We start from the raw sequence: 27,547 nt of genomic DNA, 5'->3' as shown, positions 1-27,547 counted from the left end.
AAGCAAATGTTTTGAGAATGATGATGGCAACAAATGTACAAATGTGCTTGACACAATGGATGGATGTATGGATTGTGATAAGAGTTGTACGAGCCCCAATAAAATGATTTTTTTTTTAAAGAAAATAATTCTGTGGGACAGTTCTGCTCTGACCTACAGTCATTAAGAGTCCGTCGGCACAGACTCACTGGCAGGGATTTTGGTTGTACTGAGGACTCTGTAGACCTGAAAACTCAATACATCAAGTCAATGTCAACTCACAGCGACCCTACAGGACAGGGTAGAACTTCCCCTGTGAGTTTCTGAGACTATAACTCTTTATGGAAATAGAAAGTGCCAGCTTCTCCGGGCTTCGAACTGCTGACGTTGCAGCTAGCAGCCCAGTACAGAACGATGACACCACCAGGGCTCCTGAAAAGGAGGAAAATAGAAAATATTCAAATTGAACACAACATTGAAGAGTCTGATTGTTTAATAAGCATCTCATTTCTTTGTTCTTTTATTTCAGTGCTATCTAGCTACAGCGATGGTCATCTCACCTGGGCCAAGTTCTGCAAGGTACAAACAGATAAGGAATATCCTGTAGACCCTTTTCTTTACTTTTTAAATATGCCGCTCCTTTCTAAGCCTCCATCCTATAATCTGGAGTTTTCGTGACTCTCCTGGATAGAGGTGTCTTAGAGAGAAACTCTGAAGTCTCACCTGATTTCCCGGGGCCAGCAGTGAAAATGGACCTGACTCAGTCTATCCACATGACTGCTGAAATAATCACTGTCCTAACTTGTCGGTTTATTCCAATAGGAACACTTGCCTGGCAAATCATTTACCTTTTGGATCTGGCTTGAAGCAATACTGGATTTAATTAAAAAACACATCCTGCCCCTTTGGATTGATGGGTCAGTTGTAAGCTCTATCTTCTGCATGAGTTTCTGGGTCCTTATTTCTTGGCTGTCGGGTTTTTTCTTTCTGTCATTTTCCATCTAAATGTATGTAATGCCATATGGGGGAAGCAGCTCTGGTTTCTTATGCTTTTCATAGAGTGTTGATGCGCGCATTCATTGGTGTAAGAGTATTTCAAGTATTGTCAATACTTAATTATACTCAAGACAGCCTAAAAATGGTTCTTTGTGAATGAACTAAATGCAGTTGCAACGATTTCATTCCTAATCGGGTAACACTGTGTACCACTGTATTTTTAGGTACGTCATGGGGTTCGTTAGCAAGGAGAAGGAGCGCCATTTGCTAAAGGACAAAATGCCTGGAACCTTTTTATTACGATTCAGCGAGAGCCACCTTGGAGGAATAACGTTCACCTGGGTGGACCACTCTGAGAACGGTGCGCGCACGATTGTTGATTTGTGTGATGGAGGAACTGAGTGTTCTTGTGTATTGTGCTATTTGTGTGCCATGGGCTTGGAGATTCATTGTTCCAAATGTCCCAGAATGGGGTACACATGAGTTTATAACAGCCTGTGTGGACATCCTCCATCACATGAATAGTCCATACTGTGACAATGGGAGCTTGGGTGTTGTTGTTTTTTTAAAAAACATTTTATTGGGAGCTTGTACAACTCATCACAATCTATACATCCATCCATTGTGTCAAGCACATTTGTACATATGTCGCTATCACCAGTCTCAAAATATTTACTTTCTACTTGAGCCCTTGGTATCAGCTCATTTTTTCCCCTCCCTCCCTGGACCCACGCCTCATGAACCCTTGATAATTTATAAATTATTATTATTTTCTTATATCTTACACTGTCCAGTGTCTCCCTTCACCCACTTTTCTGTTGTCTGTCCCCCAGAGAGAGGGTTATATGTAGATCCTTGTAATGGGTTCCCCCTTTCTACCCCACCTTCCTTCCACCCTCCTGGTATTGCCACTCTCACCACTGGTCCTGAAGGGGTCATCTGTCCTGAATTCCCTGTGTTTCCAGTTCCTATCTGTACCAGTATGCTTCCTCTAGTCTAGCCAGATTTGTAAAGTAGAATTGGGATCATGATAGTGGGGGGGGGGAGCATTTAAGAACTAGAGGAAAGTTGTATGTTTCATCGTTGCTATACTGCACCCTGACTGGCTCGTTTCCTCCCCGCAACCCTTCTGTAAGGGGATGTCCAGTTTCCTACAGATGGGCTTTTTCGGTCCCCACTCCACACTCCCCCTCATTCACAATGATATGTTTTTTTGTTCTTTGATGCCTGATACCTGATCCCATCAACGTCTCATGATCACACAGGATGGTGTGCTTCTTCCATGTGGGCTTTGTTGCTTCTGAGCTAGATGACAGCTTGTTTATCTTCAAGCCTTTAAGCCTCCAGACACTATATTTTTGATAGCCAGGCACCATCAGCTTTCTTCACTACATTTGCTTATGCGCCCGCTTTGTCTTCAGCGATTGTGTCAGGAAAGTGTGCATCATAGAATGCCAGTTTAAAAGAACAAAGCATTCTTGCATTGAGGGAGTACTTGAGTAGAGGCCCTTATAGAGGCCCACCTGCTACCTTATACTAAACCTATAAATATATGCACATAGATCTATTTACCCATCATCATATATAAATATATTTACATATGTACATGCCTATATTTAGACCTCTATAAATGCCCTGTGCCTCCTAGTTCTTTCCTGTATTTCCTTTCACTTTCCTCTTGTCCCACTATCATGCTCAGCCTTCATTTGGGTTTCAGTATTTCCTCTCAGTTACATTGCCCTTGATCAAGCCCTATCAAGCCTCTTACACCTCCTTGCCACTGATTTTGGATCACTTGTTGTTCCCTTGTCCCTGGGTTTGTTAACACCACTTGCTTTCTCCCACCTCCCCCTTTCCCATGTCCCCCCGGAACCATCGTTCCCATTCTTTTCCGCTCCAGATTGTTTATCCAGCCTATATTATCTAGCTAGATCTGCAGAGATAATGATATGCACAAAAACAAGACAGAGCAAAACAAAGCAACAAAAGAAAACAAAAAAACAATGACAAAAAAAGGAAAAGCCTGTAAATAGTTCAAGGTCTGTTTGTTGGTCTTTAGGAGTGTTTTCCAGTTGAGTCTGATTGGGTGCCATGCCCTGACCCCAAAGTCTATTTTTGGTATTCCCTCGGGACTTCCTTGCTCTGCTCCCTTTGCTGTTCTGTTCCACGCCATTAGTGTATGGCTTCAGTGTGATGTAGTCAGATTGGGCGCAATTTCCACACTGTCTCCAGTGTTGTCCCCTGTAGGGCTATGGTTCAGTGAGGGATGTCCTGTCTCGTAGTGGGTCCGGCCATATGGTCCTCTCTGTGTATTGGCTGCTCTGAGCTGGGATATCATCAAGGCTTGGTGGGCCAGCATGTCCTCCACTCTCTCTCCCTCCCCCTTTATTTGCTCCCGTGTGCTCTGATCAGACATGTCCCTCTTCCTGAGCAGTAGCTTCAGTGCTGTCCTCTGAAATAAATTCTTCTGGGGGGAGGGGCAGCTGTCCACATAGTTGGGGTTGGGGCTAGCCCCTCAGACCTCTCTACTGGTTCCCTGCTTCCTGCCGGTATGTTGCATTCGCATCTTAGAGCACCGCAACAGGCATTGTTTTAAAGGGGGACAATGGTAATGTGGGCAGGAAGACAGGCCACTAAGAATGTCTGCAGGGATGTGGATATTCACCTGCTTTCTGATTTTCCAGGAGAAGTGAGATTCCACTCTGTAGAACCCTACAATAAAGGCCGGTTGTCTGCTCTGCCATTCGCTGACATCCTCCGAGACTACAAGGTTATTATGGCTGAAAACATTCCAGAAAACCCACTGAAGTACCTATATCCTGACATTCCCAAAGACAAAGCCTTTGGTAAACACTACAGCTCCCAGCCATGTGAAGGTCAGCTTCTCTCTGTTGACTTTTTCCCCCTTGGGGTTTTGGAAGACAACCTCATGTCGGGGCAATGTGAATGAAGCTTCTCTGTTTATGTTGGCTTTGCTCTCCATATCTCTAATGGGCACGTGGAGATCAACGCTGCAGAAACAAAGTGGGATGTGAGCAGTTCCTGGGAGGGACCCCATCTGGAGCTGTTTGGCAGGAACAGGGTAGTAGACCCTGGCTGTAACCAGACTTCACAATGTCCCTGGGCCTCTTCCAGCCACTTGTAGATCTTCAGTTTTCTCCTTTACAAAATAGGAGGGCTATGAACTTCACTCATACAGGAGAGAGGAAATGAAAGAGGAGGTTATTACTAGAATGTGTTTAAAAGTAGTAAGACACGCCTATATTTCTGCAAAAGAGGGCCAGGATATGTAAATTTCACATCTACTTTACTATAGTTTTACATCTAAGAGAATGTTGCTGATTTGCTGGTGAGAGGGCCCAGAGACTGCGCTTCATCCTCTCTCCACCTCCTAGTCTGTCACTACCAAGTCCTGACACACGTATCTTGCCTGACAGTATCCTCTCAGCCTAGAGTAGTGCTGGTCAAAATAAGCAGTGTGCAAATATTTATCAAACATACAAGAGAAAGTCCATGAAATTAGCTATAGAATTGTAATGTAAGTCCACCATTCTGTGTCTCTAATGGAAAGCATATCCAAGCCATAAACATTTTCATCCTTAGCAACTAAATCTAAAAGCAGTGTCTTGTGGAATATCCCACAGTTGTCACTCACAGACAGTGTGCTCTACTGCATTCCCTCTGGAACAAAACAAAACAAGCAAAGGCTAACAGTGACTTCTAAGTTCTTCTCTACCTCCAACTGAATAAAATAACAAATACCAATGCAATTAATGACAGTAGATAATTGGGCCAAATACCAACTGAACATGGTACAAGATAAAACTCTAAGGAATGTTTTTAAGGTGAGGTGTGTACACCATTACTACTATAATGGTACTTTCAGCAACACTGTTTGATACCTGTACTTCAAAAAATGTGTGTAATTTTAACATTAATTAGTGTCAGTTTTAGTGGAAAGAACTGAGTTACTGTGAATACCCCCAATATATGAATAAATCAGTACTTATAATCAAGCGTGAACAAACATACAAGGGGTACCCCCAAAAAACCTGCCTTTGTAAGCTGTGTTCTACATCACAACAGTTTCTATGGGATTTTTTACAAGCAGGAACCAAAATTTCCCAGCCACATACTGTTCTCTTAAATCGGCCATCATAAAAAAAGAGGTTCAAATAAAACTTCTTTTACGAAAAAAATTCACTGTGAGTAGTGAGAACCTTTCCAGGTGACGCCACTGGGTGCACTACCTCTGAGTGAGTTGCTTGATCCTCGCATAATGAGGAAAATGTGTACTATGAAAGCTACACCCAGTGGAGCTTTTCTCCATTTTTTAAATTTGGGTACCCCCCCCCCTCATAGAAATCAGGTAATATAACTGATTCTCAATGTTTTTAAGTATCTTCAAGGCATTTTTATATAATGAAATAAGATCAGGCATGTCAAGAGATTTACTTTTTTCTTCTTTTATATTGTATTACTCATCTGGAACACATTGCATCTATTCAACTAAAAAGATTTATGAGTCACTAAATAACTATGATATCTCTCTTGTCCTTGCTTACATTTCTCTAGACTTTGTTTCTAACTTTGTCAATAAAGTTGTTTAATATTTTCCCCAACAATGTGCCTTTTTCCCCCCAGTTTCAAGACCAACAGAAAGTGGAGACAAAGGTTATGTTCCTTCTGTTTTTATCCCCATCTCAACAATGTGAGTAATCTTAGTTACATGAAAAATATCTATCGTAGAACTTAAAATAATAATAAGAAAGTTTTCTATGGGAAATTTGATGGTACAGAAGAGACTCTATAACTGAGAGTAAAGAAAGTATTTTAATGCTCCATATACCATTTCTTTAATACCCAAAGCTGGTCTGTCCTGCCTGGCATGAAAAGGTCTTACACAGCAGGTTAGATGGTCTGATATCAAATGGTGGATCAGGCATATCAGTGTCACAAATAAATACAACCACAGAAATGGGTTCCTGACATAAGTCACTGTAAGCTGTTATTTCTTAAATTGTTTTTAAAATGTACCTTCTCTCTTTAAGCCGAAGCGATTCAACTGAGCCACATTCTCCATCAGACCTTCTTCCCATGTCTCCAAGTGTTTATGCAGTGTTGAGAGAAAACCTGAGTCCCACAACAATTGAAACAGCAGTATGTTCCCTTTCTTTTCCATCGATGGTCAAGGGCATTTCCAGTGAACCAAAGGTGGTGTGTGAATTGAAGGAGCCGAAGTTCTGCCAGCCTGTAGGAAAGATTTTTGGGGACATGTTCATGAGGTCATAAGAACACCAGGGGTGTCCTTAAAGTTTTACAGGCTCCTAATATTATAAGTATTGAAAGGAGATTGTTACCTACGTGAACTGTTTCCAGTTCTTTCCATCTTTCCATTCAAAAGCCTTCAGAGGACAAACATTCCTAAATTGACCCAAAACACATTTAACTCAATCTCTTCCACTGACCACTCTTCACCCTACTCTCCATTTTAGCAGAGAACCTATGTCAATCCATATTTATAAGTATAGCTTAATATTTAATTTTTATCAGTTCAAGCACCAAAAACCTTATTTTCTTGATTACTTGTTAATTGCACTATAGTCCATGGCGCCTCTCCAAGTAGCACATGAAGAGCAATCAATCGCAGTATAATAATCTGGGCCTAACCCCAAGTGCAGTCATCTCAGTCAGTGTGCATTATATTTGTTCTTCTTCCAGGTATTGTCCAGAGAGTCAGTTAAGTGAGGATGACTCCACTCATGCGTACACATACATCAGAATGATAGAATTATTACGCAAGTCGTTATCTTAAAGATTTACGAGGATGAAAAAGTCATTTCCTCCTCTTTTAGCTTATTCCCAAACTGGTTACCCTTAAATCACTAAGTTACTTATGTCTAACTAAACTTTTCTTACATTTCCTCTGATTTCCTTATTATGTTTTTGATGAATTGGCTTTCTTTTCTTTCTAAAAAGTGTTTCCGTTTACCTGTAAGATACCTTTTCTTTCAGACTGATTGACACTTACTTCTGTAAATACCTAGTAGTTCGTTGGTAGAAAGATCCTAGTGTTTAGTAGAAAGGAGGATGCTCACCAAACAGCAAGTGGTAGTTTATTTGCAAAACAATCATTGCTTCAAAGATCATTTTCATTTTTCAATTTTAGATGAAGTCTCCATACGCTGATGAATGATAGCATAAGCTCTGACACTTCAAAGACAGAAGCAAATGAAAACGTTTAAAGACTGATAGTTGCCAACAACCAAGTTCTATTTCTTCAGCTTTGTGAATATGGATTTCCAGGACATGGTTGAAGCCAGAAGCTCTTCTCTCTGACTTTGCACTCCGCAATCGGGAGGACTGGGATTGAAATGTTAAAAACCAAAGCTTCAGATAAGTTTGTGAGATAAGAAACCATAAGAAAAAAAAACATTAAAAAACGGTGTTAATATGACTGTTCACAGGAGACTCTTTTGCGTGTGTTTGTTTCACTTCTGATTGGGTTTCTCAAGTGTCACTTATGAGTTTGATTCTAGAAGGGGTCAGTGTTAAACTCGAGAATAACAAAGCCATCTCCTTATTATTCAATTGGGAGGAAAGCCTAAGGAAAAAGCCAATATCCTGAGTTCTAGCAGGTAAACATCACTATGCTAGATTCAAGATGGAAATAATGACAGGGTGACAATCACAGAGAATCACAGAATTCCCAAAGGGTGAATGATCAAGCCTCCCGATGCTGATGTCAGTACTTCCCCAACAAAACCTTATGGGGACCAGGAATGCCTCTCTCAATAGGAGGAGTGATCCAGAGTTGCCCTTTGATGAAATATAGGGCAAATTGAAAAGAGACCAAACTCAAAAAATAACCTATAACTTATCAAGGGTTTGTGAGGGAGGGCAGGTGGGGGAGGGAGGAGGAAGAAATGGGGAGCTGATAGCAGGGGCTCAAGTGGGAAGAGGACGCTTTGAAAATGATGATGGTGGTATATGTGCAAATGTACTTGACACATTGGAGTAATGCATGGATTATGATAAGAGATGTAAAAGCCCCCAATAAAAGTATTTTTTAAAGAAAGAAAGAAAAGAGACCAAACTCAAAACCATACCAATTTTTGTCCGAGTTGCTGTTTCTGAGTCATGGTCATCCCGTGCAATCAAGGCCACTTTTCGGATGTAGAACACCAGGTCATTCTTCCCAGACACCTCTGGGTAGGTGTGAATCACCATATTTTTAATAGTCGAGCACTAGTGTACTGGGTGGCAACGAGGTCCTCACTAGAATTTCCCAGACCAGTTGCTTACTGGTATCACTGCCCCCTAGAGTGGAGTGGGAAGGAATGATGCTCTCCGAAAAACCCTCCAAGACAGTTTTTCAGAGTACACGTGTTCTTTATTCTTCATCTCAAGGGTCAATGTTGAAATCTGAATGACTGAATTAACCTATGATTCCTGGCCTCAGTGTTGGTCAGTGATGCTCTGTAGTTCATCCTATTCTGAACCAGGTCCCTTAGTTACAGTGTGGGATGCCCAGTGCCGAAGGAAGACCTGTCTGCCCGGCCCTAGGGAAGTTGCCTAACTAAGCAGGGAAGTCTGGCTATCACGCGATCTGCAGGCGATCTGCAGGCGTGACCAGCTGTGGGGAATGCCAAAAAACCCTGTTTCCAAAGTGAAAGCTAACTCTAGAATCAGATAGCAGAGGTCATCTAAATCGTTCCACCCTTCATTTCCCCAGGCAAGCAACACAGACAGATGCTTATGTTGAGTGGAGAAGAGTTCAAAAGAAAAAGGGGGAAAAAAGTCTTTAAAATAGTGGTGGCTTTTCCCTTAGAGAGATCTCATCCTAATAATCTCCTCTACAATTGCTCCCATATGCCCAACTGGACCCTGGATTTTTCGGATAGAGACAAACTCTCCATCTGTTCCAAAGCCTCTTCTCTTCCTCCTATTCAAGCTCCTGGCAGTGCTATTAGGCTGCAGGTATCTGACAGACCACACGGGATAACTCATGATGAATACTTAGCTCCATGCCCCAATTTGCTGAAATTTGCCCAAGACAAACATATCATCTGACAGCAGAATCAGAAGAAATACCTTGAAACCTAGACAGGATGGTTGTTTGGGCCAGGTCTGGACCATGCAGCCACTTCCCCCAGCTCTCCTGAAAGATAGCCTGCTGGACTGTGCAGCCCCTTGCCCCAGCCTCGCAAGGCCAGAGCTGGACTGTGCAGTCCCTGCCTCCAGCATTCCAAGGAGCTTATCTCTCCGGGCCGGCTCTGTACAGCCCCTTCCATCAGCATTCCGGGATGATTTACTCATAGACCACATCCTGACTCAGACCTGCAACTGCAACACCGGAAGGCCTTCCTTCCCCTTAGCAGTGCATATGTCCTTGGCTCAAGCCCTATGTATGTCCCACTGCCTCACTGCCAGGCGCGATTTCCCTGACCTAACTCATTGGGTCCTGGAACCCGTCTGGGGGCTCAAGATGCCCCCATCCCTTTCTCTGTTCTCCCTTCCCTCATGGAAGTTCTTCCCCTGCCTCAATAAGGCCTTTCTGAACTTCATATTCCTGGCTAAATTCTATCTCTGTTCTGCACCTCCATCTCCAATCTCTCAATTATTATAGTTTTATCTACATCAAAAGAAGTAATTTTTTTTAAAGTACTATGGTAAACATATAGCAAAACATTTTCCCATTCGACATCTTTTGAAAAGTAACCATTTATTAGGCTCCAATTTGTAAATGTCCACTACTCTACTTTCCCTGGCTCCTTAGCATGCCATCTTTGCTTTTGAGGAATTGTTGACATGGCCTCATGCAGATGGTTTCTAAATGAGGCACCAATCTCACGGATAAGAACAGCCTGTGCCTTGTGTGCCACTCTGCTATTTCACTAAAAGGTGGTCCCAGGGGCGAGGCTCAGCTCCAGGTTTAAAGAGTGTCTCAGGGCTATAGTTTCAGTCCTCTTTTCTCTACCATGCCAATTTGTCTGGCTCTTTAGAATAACAAACAAACAATCTGAGTTCTGCTTCACATTTCCCTCCCATTCCAGGTCTAAACAGGCGATGGTGGTAGTAGCTGAGCACCATCTGCTACCTCAGGGTAGCTAAGGTGATGGCTCACGTAGCCCTGTTTCTGAAGACTAAACTACTACTAAACAATTCCAGTTAGATTTGTTTTTTAATTCAGAAGCTTCCTGCCCCCCTAAACTATATTAATTTCTCCTCACTCTTCAAGTCAGTTCTCTCGATTGGCTTCTCCTCCTTTGAAATGTGCACACTCTAGCCTACAGTACTTTCAGTTTCTTTGTTGGTCCAAGCTGTCTCTCACCACTCTCTGCTGTAGTCTCTCAGTTCTCCAACCCCATCCTAAATCCCTTCTCACTTGGATAATTTACACACATCTTTCAGGCTCTGCAAACCTTCCTGCCAACATTCACACACATACACCCACAGACACACACACTGCATGGGTGTGCATATAAACATGCACAAGTCAGGCGGCTTCATGCCCTCGTAGCATCCTTAATGTTTAGGGCTTTTGCTGTAATTGTGGATCATCTGTTTTCCTCAACAGTTTAAGCAAGCTCTGTCGTACAGGAATAATGGACTCCAGTATATAATGGAGCTTGCCTTTATACAGAGAGCTTGCTATTCAGCAAACTCTATAATATAGGTATAATATACTTTATAGAATAGGTATAATATACTTTAGGGATATAATTATAAACAAGGTATCATCTTGATAGATGATAGACAGATAGATAGAGAGATAGATAGATAGATAGATAGATAGATAGATAGATAGAGCACAAACCGGCCTGAAACAAATATGTGTTAAAGATTTTCTGTTTGAACACATCAAGGGCATGATTGGTTGATTCTTTCCCTTCCTGTGTTCCTTGGTCAGCCGGCAAGACTAAGTCAGAGTTCCCTTTCTAATTCTCAAATATTCAAACTTTAAAACCACAGGACAATCACCATGATTACGCTTCATCCCAAAGAACACAAACAGGCTTGCATACAGCACTGCACCTGTGTTCTATATCACACTGCACCGAGCCTATCCTCCACATCACCTCCTCATCCTGGCTTCCAAGTTCCTTAGAAATGCCCTACAATTATACTTTTTTATTCTTAGCCAACATCCCAGACATTTGCACACCCACAGAAGAATCAAGTGTTGCTGGAATTTCCCTTACTGCCCCCTTTAGTTCATGATCGTATGACAACTGCTTTGGCTAAAGCCCTGTCAACCATCTCTTATGACATGCTCATCGTCTTTCATTTCAACGTCGCACGGACTGCTGCAGGTAGAGCGAATGGAACCTACAGGCCATGCAGTCAAAGATGGCGCGGGGGGAAAGAACTGGACGGAATGTGGAGGAGCAATGCTCTTGCTGAAACCCTCTAAGACACTTCCAGAGTATACATTTCTTTTTCTCCTCAGTTCTGGGTCAACAGGTCTGTGTTGAACTCTGCATGGTCGAATTAACCTGTGACTGCGATCCCAGTGTTGGTCAGTGACGGTCATTTATTCATTCACTTTAACAGTCCAAGATTCCTGCTATTGTGGACTCTGGTGAGGCGAGGCAAGAAGAGGCGCACAAATAAAGAACGAGAATGGCTTGAACCAGTGGTGTGAGGATCGCAGGGGCGGGTCTCCTTTGTCCTACAGGGTCACTCTGAGGTGGAATGGACTCTTTGGCAGTGAGTTTGGTTTTTATTTCGCTTTGCTTTTGCAGGAAGCCAGTGGTGGCTCTTAGACAGTGAAAGTCGAATTTGCCTCATTATACCTAAGTTTCCATTTGTTTCACATAAACCAGTGGTTCTCAACCTTTCTAATACCATGGCCCTTTAATAACAACTCATGTTGTGGTGACCCCCCAACCATAAAATTATTTTCATTGCTACATCATAACTGTTATTTGGCTACTCTGATTAATCGGGCAACTGCTGTGAAAGGGTCCTTTGATGGGGTCGTGATCCACAGGTTGAGAGCCATTGACATAAACATTTAACAGCGTTTCTACAGAAGAAACGTACCTACTCTCACCCCACCACTGGCTCTGAATCTGTCATATAGGGCCCCGCACTGGGCAAGGCTCTGTGTTTGGTTTGATGCTCTTTGGTGTCTTGCGGAGCCCAGGTAGCATCTAGGGCTACCCTCTGGGCTGCTAACTACAAGGTCAGTGGTTTGAACCCACCTGTTTGCTCTGTGGGACAAAATGCAGCTTTCTGCTCCCATAAAGATTTGCAGCCTCTGAAGCCCACTGGGCAGGCCTACCTGATAGGGTTAGTATGAGACGGAATTGGCTTGAGGGCAGGGAGCTTGGTTTGATTTCCTTGCTGTCTTAAAATTCTTAGCCCTTAAACAAAAGGCTCCGCATTTGCACTTTGCACTGGGTCCTGCAAAGTATGCTGTCAGCCTGTGCTCTCCTTCCTCTCTTGGGTTTAAGTAAAGGGCACTTGGGGGCAGGAGGCTGTGCTCCTACGCAGCTATGGGGAGCTGGACCCCGCTGTCACAAGAGGTTGTTGCATAAAGACCTGAGTCCTTTGCAGGTGCTGAGATCATCTGCAGTGGGTAGGCCCTCCTCAGGAGGGTCGAGTGCAGCCGAATTGCCAGCAAACGCTAATTTCCCTGGGTCGGCCACACTTCCAAAATCATTGTCTAGTGACACCGCTACGCTCTTCCACTGTATTTCTACCACATCACCGCTCCCATCATCCTCAGGAGGGGGGACAGCCACATCGCGAACTCACTCACCCTCACCCCCTCTGCGGTGGAAGGCCAGCCCCGCAGGCTAAGTGAGTCCCACAGTTTAAAAGACCAAGATCCAAGTTGTTAGCAGGTGTGCAGACTGGAAGAGAATGTTGGGCCAAGCGATGCATGAAAAGATGGAATGTGAGACCGGTAAGGTTTCCACTACCTTAAACAACAGAAAATGTACCCCTCTATGTCAAAAAGGCGAAGCTAATCCCCCCCGCAGGGTCGCGGCGGGGACCCTCCCGAAGCCCCCAGGGCTCTAGGTCCACCCGCCAGGAGGAACGCGCAGAGACCCACAAGCCGGGAAGTCCCGGGCCGCGCGCGCGCCTGCGTCCTGCTTTCGCTTTTCGTTTTCCTCTCAATCCTCCTCCTTCTTGCTCCAAGGCCATTTCCCCGAAACCACGTGGGGCGGCTCTTCTGAGCAGCTGCGTCCCTCCCGCCACGCGCGCCCGCCCAGGCTTTGGGAAAGGTTTCAAACTGCATCTGTGGCACTTCGAAGGGTTCCCCAATCCTGCCAGGCCCGGGGAAGCCCTCCGTGGGTCCCCAAAGCGCTGGACATCAAAAACAGACCTTTCAGTCTGTCCGGTGGGCAAATGGACTCGTTGGGATGTTTGCCATTCTAAGTTAAGCTGAGCATCTTAAGTGCGCAATTCTTTCCCCTATTGATGGTCTTGCCCTTGTAGCAGGTTTCTGAATGTCGAAAAATATTCTAAAGTCTTTTAAAAATGATGGTGTTCCAGTGTACCTCCTCTGGTCTAGCCAGTCTTGCAAGATAGAATTCGAGTCATGGTAGTGGGAGCAGGGAGGAAACCTTTAGGAACTAGAGGAAGGTTGTATATCTCATCATTGTTACATCGCACCCTGACTGGCTCATCTCCTCCCCTAGACCCCTCTGCAAGGGGATCTCCAGTGGCCTACTAATGGGCTTTGGGTCTCCACTCCGCACTCCCCCCATCATTCACTATGGTAAGATTTTTTGTTCTGATGATGCCTTACACGTGGGGGAACTGAAAATACAGGGAATCCAGGACGGATGAGCCCTATAGGACCAGTGGTGTGAGTGGCAAAACAGGGAGGGTAAAGGGAGAATGGGTAGGGAAGAGGGAACCGATTACATGGAACTGTGTGTGACCTCCTCCCTGGGGGACAGACAGCCAAAAAGTGGATGAAGGGAGACGTCGGACAGGGCAAGATATGACAAAATACCCATTTATAAACTATCAAGGGCTCATGCGGGAGCGGGGAGCGGGGAGGGAGGGGAAAAATGAGGACCTAATGTCGGGGGTTTAAGTGGAGAGAAAATGTTTTGAGAAACGATGTACAAATGCGCTTTACACAATTGATGTGTGTATGGATTGCAATAACAGTTGTATGAGCCCCTAATAAAATGTTAAAAAAAAAAAAATGATGGTGTTTCCCACGGTATAGTCACCCATAAAATGCGGTCCTGAGTCCCTTTTCACTGAACGAAATGATGACTCGACACCAAACCCACTGTGCTGACACTCACAGTGGGCTTGCAAGACCCAGCAGAACCGCCGAGGGTTTATGCTCTCGTCCCTTTTGGCTAGCAGCCCAGCGCTGCACCACGGGGCCACCAGGGCCTCGACTGCGTGTGGCCATTTTCCTGAAGGCACACATCGTCTTTGCAATTCTGTACCTCTGCCTTTGATTCAGTTGCTATCTATAACTTCTCCTGTGGCTTCCAAGACAAATTAACCTCGCGGTCATCGAGCTGTGGCCTACTCATAGAGACCCCATAGGACAGGGGAGACGCTAACCACTGGAATGACATCAAAACAAGAAGTGGCTATTCAAATACTCCATTTACATCCTATTTCAGATGAACACATTTGGCTTATGCTGGTCACATGAGGTTCCCAGGATTGTGTGGTAGGGCCAACAGTTGAAAGGAGAAGAGGTAAGGAAACATTTATATAAATTCCTACTGTTAAGTATTTAGGATACCAACATCACTACCAGCATTCAAAAGATACCACTAAAATGCAATATGATAGTCAGATGTTAGGGAAAGTCTCTCAATGTGACTACAGAGTGTTCATCAGAATTATAGCTGCCATATAGAGGTAATTTTGTTTTATAATTCAGTGGTAAAATGCTTGCTACACCCTTAAGATTTCAATCAGCAATCTCCTGCCACATCATACAGAAAACTATCTGACATTCAATGGCATAAAAGTCACCCTGTGTTATCGCTTGAGTCTAGGGTGGGTTGGCAGTTCACGAATCACAGATTAGGCTCATAGGATCTTTCTTGTGCTTCCTCACGTCTGAGGCCAGAGCTCAGATGACTACGCTGACCCAGCTGAGGTTTGGCTGATCTCTCCATCACCCACAAGCTAGCAATCATTACAGCTGACCAAGCTTCCAGCACAGACGAGAGCATGTGCGGTCTCTGTGGCCTTGGCTTAGAACGGCACAATATCATATCTGCTATAACAACAGTGATCAAAACAGGTCCCATGCCTGTCCTGAGTCCACCAAAGTGCACCCATTGTCGTCCAGTCCTTTCTGATGGATAGCGACCCCAGAATGGACTCAGCAAAGTAAAACTCCGCCATAAGGTTTTCTTGACTGTAATCGTTACGGGAGCAAATGACCATCTTCTGCCGAGCTACTAGAATGGTTCAAACAGTCAACTTTCAGGTTAGTAACCAACCCACTGCCATCGAGTTCACTTTGACACACCGTGACCCTACAGGACGGAGTAAAACTGCTCCTTAGGATTTCCAAGCAGATGAGCTCAAACCATTTACATCACCCTAGGAGCCTGTCATCTGAATACAGGTCTGTGTATCTACTGGGTTGAACTTCATCCAGCTGGTTTCAGTCCCATAGCACCCTATCCTGTTTAGATCATTTAGGAATTTTATTTTGCCATCTATGAATTGGTTACTTATTTCAGCGTCAATAAACAGCCCCCTTTTCTCAGTGACTTAGCATAGCCACGAACATTTCTCACACCCCTGGGTCTGTGGGATGGCTGCTGCAGTCCTTCGCCAGGTAGCAGGTTCTGGTATCTTCCACACCCCTCTAGTTCCTGGGCCCTGGTGAAGGGAGCGGCAGCTACCTGAGGCGTGCCATCTCCTGGTGCAGGGAAGGGTCACACCAGGCCTAGTCAATTTCACAGCAGCAGAAGTCTCTAGTCAGATGGGATACACACAACATCTGCTCACCTTCCACCTGCTGGAGCAGGTCACACGACCAAGGCCAGGGGGAGCGCTTTTGGAGGCATCCTGCACCCACCCAAACTGCACCATGGTACGGGGCAGAGAGGAAAAGAAGAGAGAAACCTAATACAAAATAATCATAATAATACAATTGGCACACATTTTATTAGCCTTTAAAAAAATAAACATCTGTGTCTTTTACAAATGCATAATTATTGATCTAGAGACATAGCTTCCCAAGGTGACTGTACTAAGGAGTCATCACACAGGTGGGTCTGTTGTGGGTTTGTTTGTTTGTTTGATAGATTGCTTTGCAAGTCCTCAATATGTTTAATAGTCACACATAAAATACATCTATTATTCCTTCCAGGAACATAAAATTTTGGAGAGATAAGGCTTGGGCACTACAAAAACCATAATGTATACAAGGGAGTGGGTTGTTCTTCTCAAAATAAATACATATCATCTTATTTCAGAGACCAAATTGATCCCCACAAGATGAGGTGCTTCAGGAAAGAGAATATAGTTCAGCAGAGTAAGATTTTGATAAGTGAAGAGAGTAAGAGGCAAGACCTGTTATTTGGGGGAAACACCATATGCAAATGAGGCAGATGGGAAAATGAAAAGCCTAGGGAGTGAAGGAGGCCTAGAGAAGCTTCGTTAGGTAATGGGCTAGCCTGGCAGTGTGTTTTTATTATATATGCAATAGGGATTGGCTGGTTTTTTTTAAACAAGAAATCACTTTATCAATGCAATGTTTTAGGGAATTGAATTCAGTACCTATAGTGAAGAGGAATGGGTCAGAAGAAGGTGGACGGCATAGAGTGATCGGTGGATCCCAATTCTGAAATGAGGGCTTAGAGTAGGGTGTTGCCAATGACCACAGCAGTTCTGCAGCCAGATGACTGGTTTCACTACTACTTAGGTAACAAGGTATTGCTATGACCAGTTCCATACCTGCTCTATGAGGCTGCCTGTGTGACAAGAAGCTGGGTATGTAGGTGGAAATGGTGAAATACTTGAAGACACACCAGCATGTAAGCTCCAGGGGAAGTAGGGGTGTTATTTAAATCCTAGCACAGAGTACAGTAGTATCTCTAGGGAGTACAAGTGGTGACACCAAAATGACTCCTGAGTTCAGCGGTGGTGGTGGTGGTGGTGGTGGTGGTGGTGGTGGTGGTGGTGGTGGTGGTGGCGACGACAGGCTGCTGAGGCAGTAGAGACACTAGAGTTGAGTGGTGTCACCTTTCAACTGCTCACCATCTTCATCCTCCCTTCCAATCCCCCAGTCACCTGCCAAGCAACAAGCAGACATCCTACCAGCGAGCAGAGAGGAAGGGGAGCAGGAGGTAGCTGGCCCAGAGCAGCAGGTACTGAACCCTGTGCAGGAGTGGATGGGGCTACTCTCCCCACCTGCAAATGGTTTTTCTTCAAGCCCCACCCCGTCCTGGGTTGAATGGTGAATTCGTGCACTGGGGAACACGAGGCTTAGTGGTGCCACTGCACAGTTCCCTGTGCCTCAAGGCTTGTTTCAGCTTCCAGCTACTCAGAGGAACCCATGCATTCTATGGGCACATGTTCCAGTTCTGTCTGGCTTCCGGATGCAGTCCCAGAGAAAGTCATTTGAGCTGAGGTTTTAGACTGAGACTTGAAAGATGAATTAGCAAGAAATGAAGTTGAAGGAGAGGGCTTTCCAACTATAGAGAACTGCTGGTGAGAAGACACTGATTTTAGGAAGAGCTTGGCTTATTTGAAGAACAAGAAGTCTGAAGTAAGCCAAGAGAAGAGCAGCATGTATACAGTACGTGATAGGGAAACCAGAGCTTTACCAGTGTTCTGTGGGTGGGAGCAAGAAATTTGAATTTTTTGAGAACAACAAAGAGAAGCCATTGTTGTATCATCAGGCCAACAAATAACACATTCTAATCTGTAAAATAATAAGTAAATAAAGTAAGTTGTTCAAATTGCTGTATGGAAAATAGATTAAAAGGAGTTAGGGGCTGAATTGAGGAAGCCACTTGGGAATGTAATGCAATCATTCAAATGAGAAATGAGAAGGGTAGAGGAAGACATGGAGAAAAATGAATGCGATTTGAGAAACATTTTAGAGAAAGAATAAGAAACTTTTGAAGACCAGGTATGGGGGTGACAGAGAAAAACAGGAGAGCTATGACCTTCAAATTTCTGGCATATGCCATTTCTAGAAAAAGCAGGCTTGAGGAGGAAGATGATGAGTTTGGTTCTGAACACAAAAAGTATGCATAGCTTGTGGGACATCCTACAGGAGAAGCGGGTGGGCAGCTGTACATAGGGTGTAGCGCTCAGAAGGGAGGTGTGGACAGGAACCATATTTAAGGGTCTTTAACATCTAGGAGGCAATTGAAGCTATAGGTAAGATCACCACCGGACAGCATGAGAAGAAGTGTACCAAGGTCCATCCTGATTAAAACGTAAACATAATGATCGTTTGATAGTAGAAGTAGAGACGGGGTTCTTTTTAGGTAGGACAAGAATGCCACGACCATGGGGACAAACAAGGAGGTAGTGGTGTAATCAGAAACAAGAAGAATGTAGTTGTCACCTGGGCCAAATATTTTTGAGAGGTAAAGTAGAGGGCAGGGAGGTGTCCGCCAGAGTCCCCTGTGCATGTCTAGCTGTATGTAGAGTCCTGGTGGGTAGTCCATTAAAGCTTTGGGCTGCTAACCCAACCCCATGGTCAGCATTCTGAACAAGGCTGTCTGTACCAGCAAAGATGTACAGACTCTGAAACCCTAAGGGTTTCTATTTCATCCAAAACTTCACTGTGGGTCAGAATCAACCTGATAGCCATGAGTCGGTTTTGGCTTTTGGAGGTCAAGTTGCTGAATTTCTAGAATGGCAGCATCCTCAACTTTGTCCTCCACCAGGGTTTTCTAGTATGGGACCAATCCAGGACCAAGTTTGAATCTCTGTAAACACAGTGCTTCCTTTCAGATGTTCTCTACGAATAGGCCAACAGGGCATCCCGCCCATCCAATTGCCACCTGCAATAAAGTTAGTGGGTAAGCATAGGGTGAGACCAGAGGGAAGCCTGCGGGGGGAGGTGGCGGCGCTCGGGGAACAGCCGCGTCTGATTGGCGGGGCGCGGCAGCCGCCCGCCCTGTGAGTGGGGGAGGCGGCCCTTCCGCGGCCTTTTCTCAGACCGGTACTTTCGGTTTCCTGCGCAGCGTCTGCAAGGAGGCCTATCCGACAGAGTCCCCTGGGGTGCCGCACACGTCCGACCGGAGATCCGAGAAGGAGTTCCGCAGCGCCGGAGAGGCAGCGTCTGTGCACCCGCCTGCCCCCCGGCCCACCCCTGCCGGGCGCGGCTCGCAGAGTGAGTGGGCGCGAGGTTGCAGGTGCCCGGGGAGTGGGGAGAGGGGGGAAGACGCGGGCGGGCGGGCCGGGCTGTGCCGCGGGACGCCGGCTGCAGCTTTTCCAGATTTCGAGGGCCGCGCCCGCGCCTGCACAGCCCCCGCCGGTCTCGGCGACGCGTGCCGGGCGCTCTCGGACAGGGTGGCAGTTCAGGAAGTGTCCGTGGACAAGGATGAACAAGCCACGAACCGTAACTGCATATAGGCGCATGCTTCAAAGTGAAAGCGCTTCCAGGACTTCCTGGAGTTTAAAGGTGACATCTAGGTCCTGCAACCCCCAGAAGAATGTCATTACCCTTGGAGGCGGAAACAATCTGATCCAGATCAAAGTGCCACCGTGTTTTAGGTGTTGCGTGTTGTGTGTAGAAGTTGGGAGCTGTTTTGACGGCCCAGCACAGTTCAGAATGCTCCCATGCACTTAATAGGGAACTTGTGGGGTCCTAAGTATGGTCTGCGGTTACCTTGGAATTCAATGAGAAGCGAAGTACGTGCTTTCTGTTTCGGTTCAGGCAATGGAACATATGGGGGCTTCGAAAAGTTCGTGGAAACGATTCATTATCTTTTCATTCGCGTTTTCCACGAATGTTTCTAACCCCTCTCGTACTGTGTGCAGGGCTGTCCCAGCTTCACGGGAGGTGGAGAAAAGTAAGGCAGGGTCCTGAGCTTACATCGCGTAGAGGAGGCAGACAGAGATTTGCAACGGCTACCATGGTCGATGCTCTATAGAGGGCCCATGCAGTGGGCACACAAGTCAAGGGACATTTAATTGTCTCTGGTAAGTCTCAGGGAGCCCTGTGGGTATAAGGGTTACGTGTTTGGCTGTTAACCTTAAGGCCAGCAGCTTGAAACCACTAGCTGCTTCGAGGGAGAAAGACAAGGCTTTCTACTCCGACAAACATATCCGTCTCAGCAACCCACGGGGCAGTTCTACCTTGTCCTATAGGGTCGTTGTGAGTCGGCATGGACTTGGTGGTGAGTTGGCTTTGGTTCTGTCTGTCTTGTGTGGGGTGGTGGTGGTAAGTTACACACTGGGAGCCCTGGGGGGCACAAATGGGTAAGAGCTGGGCTGCTAGCACCAAGGTTAGTGGTTCAAATCCACTTGGCAGCTCCGGGTGAGGAAGCCCTGGTGTTCTGCTTTGGTAATGATTCCAGCCCCGGACACTGGACAGGGTAGTCTGCTCTGCCACACGGGCTCACTGTGCATAGGAACCGACTAGAGGTAGCCCCACAACAGCAGTCAAAGCAGGGAAGAAGCAGCCTTGCACGCAGCGGTGAGCCTGGTAGCGTTGGCAGAAGCAGAAATTTGTAGGGAGCCATTTTTTCAGGGGCTAGTGGAGGGCTCCTGGTGGCCTAGCATTGGGCTACAGAACCACCGGTTGCTCCGCGGGAGAAAGACAGGGTTTTCCTCTCTTGTAAACAGATACAGTTCTGGAAATTCACAGGGGCCCTTCTTCCCTGTCCTATAGGGTCGCTATAAGCTGGCATCAACTCGATGGCAGTGAGTTTGTTGGGGGTAGCGGGGGTGGGGGTTGTTTTTGTGAGTGACAGCTGGAGCCCAACAGAAATGCTGAACACAGGCACACAAACAAACAAGATTATCAGGAGTCGGCCTGGAAATCAGCCTGGGAATATACAAGCCAGTGTCCTTTTTATAGCAAGAAACGTGTGCAGCAAGTGGACTGGGAATGGGGAGTACAGACAGCTGAGGTCATTGCTGAATTTGGGGTTTGGACCAGGTGATAGGGGGATGGTGATGATACTCCCTGGAAAATAACCGGTTTGTGAGATGAGATTGATTTTAGATGTTAACACTTATTTGTTGACCATCCATCTGCTCTGTGCCAGGTTCTATGGATGCGCTAGCTCACCTAGCTCAGAGTAGTCTTAGAAACCACTCGACTGATAGGGGAGTCGCCTGAGGTCACTCGGCTAATGAGAGTAGTCACTATCCCAGTGGGCTGTAGCTTGGGAGGGTATTTGTTTTGGGGGACAGAGGGAAATTTGGAGGCTTCTGTTCAGGTAGAATAAATTGGAAGTAAGGAATCAGATTGCGCCAGAAGGTGAGCAATGGGGTTGGGCTTGGGTCTATTTCTAGTGGTATTTGTGGCAGCAACTAGGTTGGTAGCACCCCCACCCCCACTGTCTGTTGGAAGATCTGTGGACTTGGTGTTAAGTTGCGCCTGCTCAACATACACTCTCGTTCACGATTTGAACATGTGAGTAGACCCTGCTCAGAGACTTGGCAGGTTGAGGTCCACTTATATCCATTCTGAGTGCTGCCAATCATGGGCTGAAGTAAATTCTAAAGTATGTGCTGGTAATGGAGCAAAAAGCCAAAACAAAGCCCATTGCTGTGATTGGACTCCTAGAGTCCGGATAGGACAGAGTGGACCTGCCCCACAGGCTTTCCAAGGCTATAAATATCTACAGAAGCAGAGAGCCACATCCATCTTCCATGAGGTGGCTGGTGGGTTTGAACTTCTGACCTTATGGTTAGCTTTAACCCCTGCACCACCAGGGCTCCTTGTAGAAATGGAAGGGTTTTCGTCTTCTTATGGATTTTCAGACTTCCATTAATCAGTTTTGTCTTATTTTTAATCCTTAAGCTGCTATGTAAAAACTAGTTCACACTCAACATGAGAGAAACACAATTTTATGCTCTCAAATCAGTTTAAAGAGTTGTTTTCATCTTTAAAAATTATTTCTAAGATTTGAGATGTTACAGTAGGCAAAGAAGAAAAAACAACTCTTAAAAATGTCTGTAAGCAAAACTGAGGAGCCCTGATGGCTTAGTGGTTATGTGTTGGGCTGCTAACCACAAGGTCAGCAGTTTGAAACCACCAGTCAGCTCCAAGGGAGAAAGCTGAGACTTTCTACTCCCGTAAAGAGTTACAGTCTTAGAACATACAAGGGCAGTTCCAGCCTATCCGACAGAGTCCCTAGGAGTCAGTGTGGACTTGATGGCAGTGAGGGAGGGTGGAAGGAGGGATAAGCACGAATGCTTACTTTATGATGTGAATCATCAGATATTGTCCGCCAGTTTACAACCCTTTGCATCCACTATAAATGCACTGTGGTGGTGTTAGCTGTTGCTGAATGAGTTGGCCCGGTCTCCTGTATAACAGAAGAAAATGCTACCCAGATCTGGGCCAGTTCTGTGATCTTTCATATGTTTGAGCTCATTGTTGGAGCTATTGTGATTTCATCTCCTTGTGGGTTTTCCTAATTTTCACAGACCCCTACTTTCCTATACATCAGAGGTGGGGGACCTTTGGGATGTGCATAACATCATTCTCAGGCCTACAGCTTACAAACTGGCCTCCTATATTTGGCCAAATCTTTAATTAACTCACTCCTAACGTGATGGCTGGAACTGCTTCTTTTTGGTGAAATGTATGATGTTAGCTGACATTGAGGATTTTGTGGGTCTTAGACAGCTCATGGGCCAGACGGGTCCCCAGCTCTGCTATACATGATGTTCCTCTATAGCAGTGGTTCTCAACCTGTGGGTCGTGACCCCTTTGGGGGGTCAAATGATCCTTTCACAGGGGTCGCCCGATTCATCACAGTAGCAAAATTACAGTTATGAAGTAGCAACGAAAGTAATTTGATGGTTGGGGGGGTGTCACCACAACATGAGGAACTGTATGAAAGGGTCGGGGCATGAGGAAGGGTGAGAACCACTGCTCTATAGCAATTGGTATATCCTGATGATGGGCTCAGAGTAAGCAAAACAGAGCCTCGCCAACCTTCCCTCTAAAGAACATTCAGCTTGTATTTCTTCTGAAATTGATTAATGTGTTCTTCGGGCAGTCCATTCAGGATTCTTTGCCAACACCCCAATTCAAAAGCATCAGTTCTTCTCCCTTTTTCCTTGGTCCAGTTTCTCAATGAACATTAAGACAATAAAACAGACCAGGGTTTGGGGGCGTAGTCAACAAAATGACCTCTTTGCGGTGGAGAATTTTAAACAGCTCTTTTATAGCAGAATGCCTCCACTGCTGTTTTCCTGGGTGTTGATTGCTGATCCAAGAGGAATGAAACCCTTGACAACTTCCATTTTCTCTTCATTTATGATGCTGTTTATATTGGCCCAGTTGTGAGGCAATTTGCAGGCAGCTGTTTTTGGAGAGTTCTTGTCATTTGGCTTTTCTGGTTAAAATGCGGGTACATTTTAAAGGCCTATTTATTAAGCACTTACTATGAGGCCACCACCATTCCGGAGAGAGAGCAGTGTACAAAACTCCACAGCATCCTTCTCTTCATATTGTGAAAAAGGGACACTAAGCAAAAGATAACGCGGCCACATGGTTTAAATGCTACAGAGAAAAATGAATCAAAGACGTTGGGTCGTGTCTTCCATGGTTGCAATTTAAATTAAATAGAACATGAAGGCTACCCTAATACATTTCCCAGAAAAGAAAAAACACATCGACCACCCCTCAAATACATTTTAAAAATAGACTTTAAAAAAAGAACCAAACTCACTCCCATCGAGTTGATTCTGATGCAGAGCGACCCTATATAGGGATTTTGCGGCTGTAAATCTTCATAGAAGCAGACAGCCTTATCTTTGCTCGGCAGAGCTGCACATGGATTTGAACCCTCTACGTTAACTTATGGCTAATAGCCCAGTGCTTCCAGGACTGCCACCAGGGCTCTTTAAAAATAAACTTAGACACCATTTAAAGAATATATTTCAAAGATAAATTGGGTTTTGGATTAAATGACTATATGATAGTATACAGCGTTTCTTTGAAGCGCTACTCTCCATTTACAGTGTGTGTTCTTTGTTGTTATTTCTGTAGGATGGCTCAGTGGTATGAACTTCAGCAGCTTGATTCCAAATTCCTAGAGCAAGTTCATCAGCTTTATGATGACAGTTTCCCCATGGAGATCAGACAGTACCTGGCCCAGTGGCTAGAAAAACAAGACTGGTAAGGAATGTGCACTTGACCTGTCACTGCCACTTTTCAAATCCATGTTCATTAAGTGACTTGGAGCATGTTAACTTGGAAGGTGAATCTTGTCAATAGGGAATGGAATGATCTATTTCTGAAAAGTGCTACAATTTATTTATTTACTTATTTTTAAGGCATGTCTTTACACAAAGCTAAAAACATGAATCATTAAGCACTTTTCTGTAGTTTTGGGGAATTTGATTATGATATGTGCTCTAGATGTTTTGGATTAAGTTAGATAATGCTGACACCATCTATTTTTGAAGTCAGGGTCCAGGAAGAAGTGGATTCATTTTTTAAAATCCAAATTGTAGTACAACATTGAATAGAGATATGAAGAAGCTAATGAAACCAAGTCACAGCTCTTTAAATTGATATATGTCCTGTTTTGCTTATTGCAAATATTTTAAATCTGAAAAAATTCGACCTAGAGAATTTATTTTGTGCAAATCTCTCTGTAGAACTGTGGAATTCTTCATAGTAATGCTATACTTCTAGTTCTTGTTACTAATCGAAACACTGGTAACTTATTAATCGTAAAGGTAATGAGATGAAAAGAAGGTAATACAATCTAAGAAAATATTTAAAGTCATCTCTGATAATCCCTATAAGAAAGAAGTCTCCGTTTTGTCGAAGCATTAACTAGAATGAAAACGTGCCCCTTCACAATCCCCCAGGGAGCATGCCGCCAACGACGTGTCCTTCGCCACCATTCGCTTCCACGACCTCTTGTCCCAGCTCGATGACCAGTACAGCCGCTTTTCTTTGGAGAACAACTTTCTGCTGCAGCATAACATAAGGAAAAGCAAGCGCAATCTCCAGGTATGGCCTCGGATTTGTGTTTTCGTCGACATATGCTCGTATTTATAAAGTAGAGGAGTTTTTGTTTAGTTTTTTAATTCAAATACGAGTTAGCACAGTCTTCAGTGGGGGAAAATTTAGACTGCAAACAAAGAAACTTATTTTGAGTGGCTAGTACTTTATAACAAAGGAAACATCCATTCCTTCTGTGAGTTCACGAGGCTTTCTCCGCTTTCGGGGGCTATCTGTGAGATGTTAAGACGTTCTCAGAGAGCGGTGGTGCCATATCGTGGTTTGACTAAAGATTGCTAAAATTCAAACGGAAGAAAAGGGACACACTGTCAGAGCAGTGAGGCCTGGTAGTATGTTAAAGTTTCGAGGAACTTCAGTGACCACTTAGGTCTGATTCCTCAATGTCCAGACAGATGGGAAACAAATCTGGGAGAGTTTGGCTTCCCTGGGGCCGAGTAGTGAGTTGGTGAACTGGAAGGAGGTTCCTTGCTTTGGGTCTGATGGAATTGCCCTCTGCTCAGAGATGGTCAGGGGGAGATCCTGGTGTGAGAGACAGTGCTGTGAGGAGCAGATGAATTCTTCAAAAGGTCTTCCCAGCACGCCCCAGGGCTTGGCTCTCATGCTTATTTCTATATTCATGGAACTTTGTTGTATATTAGTGGGGGTGAGAACTGGCCATGTTCTTGTTTCATACAACATACCTGAACTTGCCAACTTAGGTAATAGGCACCTCCTTATCCATCTCCCCCATCCCCCAGTTTAATGGATCTGATAGTCCCAGTGACAAGGTGTTCTGGTCTCACAGTAGGTCAAGCACTTACTGCTAACTGAAATGTCTGTGATTTGAACCCCCCAGTTGCTCCAGGGGAGAGAGGAGGAAATCTGCACCTGTAAAGATCTGTATCCTCTGGATGGATGAACTGTGAGGAGAGTTGTACGAGCCCCCAATACAATGATTGTTAAAAGAAAAAAGAAAACAGCTATAGACAAAAACAGACGACGGAGCTAGTTCCAATAAAACTTTGTTTAAGAATATTGAGAAAAAAGAGAGAGAGCTTTGTATCCTCAGAAACTGTATGGAGTAGTTCTACTCTGTCTTCTTGGGTTACTCTGAGTTGTAATCGACTCAACCACAGTGGATAGACACTCTCAATGAGTATGAACATCATACTGATCAAAGTAAGGAATCACATATTCCCAATGATTTTACTTGAACATACCTTTTTTGAAGAGTCAAGATTTTTACTATTTTGTGAACTGTCTTGGCAATGAACACAGAAAAATAGCTCTGACCTAATTAAGAGGCGAGACCAACAAATACTTGAGAAATTTCATGGGTAATTTTTGTAGCATTTTTGTGGTCTCAAGGCTGTCAGACAATATAGTTGGCCTCAAGAGAAATGGAAAGATATGACTATGAATAGTAATATTAATATCAATAATCAGTCATAATAAGTATACAGTTTATGTACTTATATTATTAATAACAGATATATGTTTGTAGTCTGAGAAAATATACACATAGTACTCTAATCATAAATTCTATAAGGTATATAAAAATATATGAACCATATATGAAAAGACTTTACTGATGAAGAAATACTTAAGTACTTGAACTTATTTAGAAAATTAAATCAATTTTTATCATGACTTGTCAAAGGAATATTTTTATTTTAACAAAAAATGTCAAATTTAATAAATGTGAGGATGAAGTTTTTCCATTGGTTATGAACACACATATCAATTTACAATGTATAATGATTTAAACATTAAAAATTTTAACTTATTTTTATTCTAACCCATTTCCAGGATAATTTTCAGGAAGACCCGATATTGATGTCTATGATCATCTATAACTGTCTGAAGGAAGAAAGGAAGATCCTGGACAATGCCCAGAGATTTAACCAGGTATTTTTTCCACTCGAGCATTAAAAATTGCAGTAAGATTACATTCCATTTTCTCACTCAGCAAATACTATGAGGGTACTCTTCAAGGCAGCGGTGAATACCCTTTGATTTTATAGCCCCAGTGAATGGGTAAAAATCAGATTGAGAGATTTGATAAAGCAGGTTTTAACACAGCGGCCCTGATTTCATGGAATTACATTATACTGAGGAAGAATGATGACAAACATTGCTTCCAAATACTGATAAGACTATAAATACAGGGTACAGAGTACAAGCTGGAGCCCTAGTGGCATAGTGGGTTAGGTGTTGGGCTGCTATCCAAGCAGTCAGCAGTTCAAAGCCACTGGCTGCTCCATGGGAGAAAGATGAGGCTTTAGTCCATAAAGTTATAGTCTCACTCACAGGGGCAGTTCTACTCTGTCCTGTAGGGTAGCTATGAGCTGGAATTGACTCAATGGTAGTGAGATTAAGTACAGGCTAAAACTAAGGATTGACAAGGCCCTGGGTATTCCAAACTGTTCCTGTCTCAAGGTTGTT

General features: G+C 44.4%; 2 protein-coding genes across 2 annotated transcripts in view; both read left to right on the top strand.

Moving 5' to 3' along the window:
* STAT4 (signal transducer and activator of transcription 4) overlaps positions 1-7,365 on the top strand; it is a 130,886-nt gene extending 123,521 nt beyond the window's left edge. Inside the window, exons 17-23 of the mRNA XM_004701500.3 lie at positions 509-558; positions 802-896; positions 1,200-1,336; positions 3,660-3,851; positions 5,620-5,686; positions 6,027-6,135; positions 7,145-7,365. Of these exons, the coding sequence (XP_004701557.1) occupies positions 509-558; positions 802-896; positions 1,200-1,336; positions 3,660-3,851; positions 5,620-5,686; positions 6,027-6,135; positions 7,145-7,171 (677 nt within the window). The 3' untranslated portion in view covers positions 7,172-7,365. The remainder of the gene's footprint in view (positions 1-508; positions 559-801; positions 897-1,199; positions 1,337-3,659; positions 3,852-5,619; positions 5,687-6,026; positions 6,136-7,144) is intronic.
* Positions 7,366-19,156: 11,791 nt separating this feature from the next.
* STAT1 (signal transducer and activator of transcription 1) overlaps positions 19,157-27,547 on the top strand; it is a 37,537-nt gene continuing 29,146 nt past the window's right edge. The window contains exons 1-4 of the mRNA XM_004701499.2: positions 19,157-19,291; positions 24,137-24,265; positions 24,967-25,111; positions 26,912-27,010. Coding sequence (XP_004701556.1) covers positions 24,138-24,265; positions 24,967-25,111; positions 26,912-27,010 — 372 coding nt within the window. The 5' untranslated portion in view covers positions 19,157-19,291; position 24,137. The remainder of the gene's footprint in view (positions 19,292-24,136; positions 24,266-24,966; positions 25,112-26,911; positions 27,011-27,547) is intronic.

Source organism: Echinops telfairi, unplaced genomic scaffold (genome assembly GCF_000313985.2).
Source record: "Echinops telfairi isolate 266 unplaced genomic scaffold, ASM31398v2 ScPeMD7_3;HRSCAF=10, whole genome shotgun sequence".
NCBI lineage: Eukaryota > Metazoa > Chordata > Mammalia > Afrosoricida > Tenrecidae > Echinops > Echinops telfairi.
The sequence above is the reverse complement of the archived record's forward strand: the minus strand, read 5'-3'. Positions and strand labels throughout refer to the sequence as shown.